This window comes from Mizuhopecten yessoensis, unplaced genomic scaffold (assembly GCF_002113885.1).
Source record: "Mizuhopecten yessoensis strain PY_sf001 unplaced genomic scaffold, ASM211388v2 scaffold9369, whole genome shotgun sequence".
NCBI lineage: Eukaryota > Metazoa > Mollusca > Bivalvia > Pectinida > Pectinidae > Mizuhopecten > Mizuhopecten yessoensis.
This window is the reverse complement of record NW_018408013.1, coordinates 859,690-863,501: the sequence shown is the minus strand read 5'-3', so window position 1 is coordinate 863,501 and position 3,812 is coordinate 859,690. Positions and strand designations below refer to the sequence as shown.

At 33.3% G+C, this 3,812-nt stretch overlaps 1 protein-coding gene across 1 annotated transcript in view; it reads left to right on the top strand.

Moving 5' to 3' along the window:
- Positions 1–1,665: 1,665 nt before the first annotated feature.
- The window catches only part of LOC110457889 (excitatory amino acid transporter 1-like), a 32,204-nt gene continuing 30,057 nt past the window's right edge, over positions 1,666–3,812 (top strand). Inside the window, exons 1-3 of the mRNA XM_021509344.1 lie at positions 1,666–1,715; positions 2,758–3,197; positions 3,587–3,629. Coding sequence (XP_021365019.1) covers positions 2,758–3,197; positions 3,587–3,629 — 483 coding nt within the window. The 5' untranslated portion in view covers positions 1,666–1,715. The remainder of the gene's footprint in view (positions 1,716–2,757; positions 3,198–3,586; positions 3,630–3,812) is intronic.

The window sequence follows — 3,812 nt, the reverse complement described above, 5'->3', positions numbered from 1 at the left end:
AATTTATAACTGATCAAAAAACAGGCAGACATGCGCAGTTTTTCTTAATACACCTTTTATCGTGCTCAAAATGAATCTATGACGGACATAAAAGTGATATCTTTCATTCATGACCCAGTCTTTTTTGTAGTCTGGCAAACGTACGAGATTGTCGTATGCAAATGAGGCCACATCACCTCGCCATTTTTCACCCGACTTTCATAAAGCGTATGAGACATTCGTATATCTGTAAACACTATTTGCAAAGAAATATAAATCTTGTTTTGCCGTGAACTTAAAAATTTCAGCAATTTTAAATGGAAAAGGAATGACAAATAAAAGCAATATAAGACTTCACAAAAATAAAATAATAACATATTCTTTTAAAACTAAATAAAACTAATGATTTATATTTATATTTAGTTGCATGAATTCGTTTAAGTTGACATATTCAAAATCAATAAAAAATGTGCAATTTTGAAAAAAATTGTTTCGAAAATTAATTTGACAATCAAAGATCATACTTGAAATACACAACGAAGCATTTGTTGGCGCAGGTCACCGCGAAGAATTTCGTTTAAGTGTATTTGAGTTGTCTTTCTTTGAACATTGAATCAATTTCCAGAAACGGAAATATATGACGGCTACTACTGGCAGGTAATTTATAGAAAAGAAATATCTAAATTTTTAAAAATACAGATTTATGTGTTTTTTGTTTTTTTGTGTGTTTTGTGTTCCATTAGTAGATCTTACACATGTCTATGACAGTCATCAGTAATTTCAACAGTTTTCTACTGATATGAGACGAACTCGCAGCTGCTTCTGAAGTGCGCAGAAACCGATAACAAGAGGTTACATCAACACACAGAACCAAAATATATTAACAATCAGCTCAATTTTGTCGGGATAAAAATATGGTTATAATGAAATGAAAACAATGCAAATACATGTCTACACTATTTTAAACGTGTTTTTACGTATAGCGAAAAGAATTGTAAACACAACATTTTATTGCGTTACGATTCTACAGCTGTTTGTACAAGAACTGGAAAGTGTTGCTATATTGCCGACGTTACAGAAGAAAGGATAATAGACTGTATGTATAGTTTACTGCAAAATGTGTGTATATGATTTTTGCTCATAAAACGCCCACTACATCAAAAATACATTCGGATTCTGACCTATCGTATGTACCTACCAAACCTTTAAAAATCCGTATACTCTATATTAATGTCCTTTCAGACAATGTTTTACAAAATCAACTGTCCGAGCAGTCCATTTAAATGGACACATGTACATGTAGCTACATATTTTGATGTCGACCTTTACAACAAGTTAACGGCCATGACTTGTCTACGCCACCATTATACATACACTTAATCTTGTTTTTCAATGTTTATTATTGAAATGCCTTGTCGTTAAATTTCTATACCTAGATTTAACAGGTATTTTTATCAAATACATTTATCTATGATAATCAGTTTCTCACACTAATGGTATAAACACGGAAAACTTTCTTTTTGAATGGCGTTGAATGTGTTTAATGTTAGGTCAACCAAGGCAGACACACATATTTGTACGGTCTACAGATTTTATGTGAGCCTTCTTCCAAAGCAGGGGTTTCTTTATGAATATACGTTTAAAAGATATTTTTACATTATGAACTTTCTTTAGGCGATACGTTCTTCAATAGCAACAGTCATCATAAACTGAGACGGAGTACAGGAGTGTATGAGGTATGTATTGTGTAGTAATGCTTGTTATTATCAGCACTTTGCTTTTTGGACACAATAACTGTGTATCACATATACTTTTCTCAGTTCAAGTATTATAATAGATTCCGGGATCACGAGTTTAGATTTCTTAAAATAAATGTGAACAAAATGTTATAAATTGATATTTAACTTCGAATACGGTGATTTTCCCGATATTATTGATATTTCACAGATCGCTGACTAACTTTGCATTAATACTTTCATGTGTTCTAGTACTATCGTTAGACTTTGGTAGCAGCAGCGTCGACAATGGTTGTAGTTAGTAAATCCAGATGAAATCTCTATCACAATTGACCCAAAAACATCACTTATGTTTCCTCGACAAACACATCTGTTTTCCTTCCTTCGTTTTAATCCATACAAACCATTTTGTTTCAATACGGTATTTTATATATATATTGGTATTTCTTTCTAGTAATAACTGTTAATATAATCCTTCTATCGATGATTTATGTGTGAAACAATAGCATTTTCCTTTTCCGCAAACCATCGAATTATATGACAGGAGAATAGAAAGGCAATAAATCACATAACTACTTAGACATTTCTCTTTAACGAGGATATATAGAACATATTCACCTTCATGCTAAAAAAACAAAATGACCGTGAGCATGTATGGTGTTGAGTGTTGTCTTAGTTTATGGCCTTACCAGTTATGTTCGTTTTCCATTACTGCTTCAGTTGTAGACTTGTGTTTCTATTGTTATTAGGTTACACATGTAGGAATTTGCAATCTCTCATTTTCAATTTACTATTACTGCTATTAACTAGCTGCAAATACATAGTCCGCAAACAGGAAATGAACAACATGACAAGGGAAGTAACTCTAAACATTTTTATTTGGTGAAGTACCTCTTCACACTGCTATTAAAGGTCAAAAGAACGAATATACAAGTGTAAAGTAGGGTAGATTCACATGAAATATCCAAGTAAAGACTACTTTACAGAAACATCAATTTTGCTGGTCGATTTAATTAAAAAAATGTTTTTTTTGATATCCTAGATGGCGACATTAAATAGACACAGAACTGGTAATGCTGTAGCGAAATTTATACGGAGAAACCTGCTTGTTATACTTATACTTATGTCAATGCTATTTGGAATCGTACTCGGTTGTGTTTTGAGAACAACGGGGTCACTTGTGGACAGAAGAAATCATTTTTACCTCAAGTTCCCCGGGGACATTATGCTCAACACTCTACGGATGGTGTCTGTGCCTCTTGTTGTCTCCAGTATTGTCTCGTCCCTGGCCTCGTTATCGATGAAGACTTCAGGCAGTATCGGACTGAAGGCTTTAATCTACTACCTTGTAACCACAGTGTGTGCTGTCATCACTGGCACCGTCGGCATTGTTGTTATTTCTATTGGCAAGGAAGCAGCAGAACAACCGGGAAGAATTTCTAATAGCATGAGCCAACTAGATTCCGTTTTGGATATGATGAGGTAAATTCAAAATCAATTTATAATTGAAATGTATTATATTATGCTAAATGACTTGTTGGAGTCGATTTAAATTTGGTTTCATATTGTTATATATCATACATGTACCGCAATAAATATAGTATGATATACCCCGGTACGTCACCAGTACATATACCGGAACTTTATCCACAATGACAGTGATAGTGCCAGACAATATACTTATTATATAATATGGGTTTTGTTACGCTAGCAATACTCTCACACACTGATACGCTGACCGTCGGAAGTAGCGTTTTCTGTAATACTTAACAGCTCATCATGATAGATACATTATTTGGAATAACACTGTATCAGACTAACGCAAAATGCTCCCGCGATCAATATTCTTATTCTCATGATTTCTTTTTCAGAAATGCTCTTCCGGATAATCTGGTGAAAGCAACATTTTCAAAGGTGATGTTTCTAGTATTCATTGCCGGATATTTACGTCTGTAGCGTGCCAATATGTGAAAACAACCCAATATGTGAAAATAGGAAAAACTATATGGAATTCGTTAATTACTGTGTTTAAATTACTTATTATTAAAACTAACTTTAATGTGAACCATCTCAACTAATTAAATCCACTAATTAGCA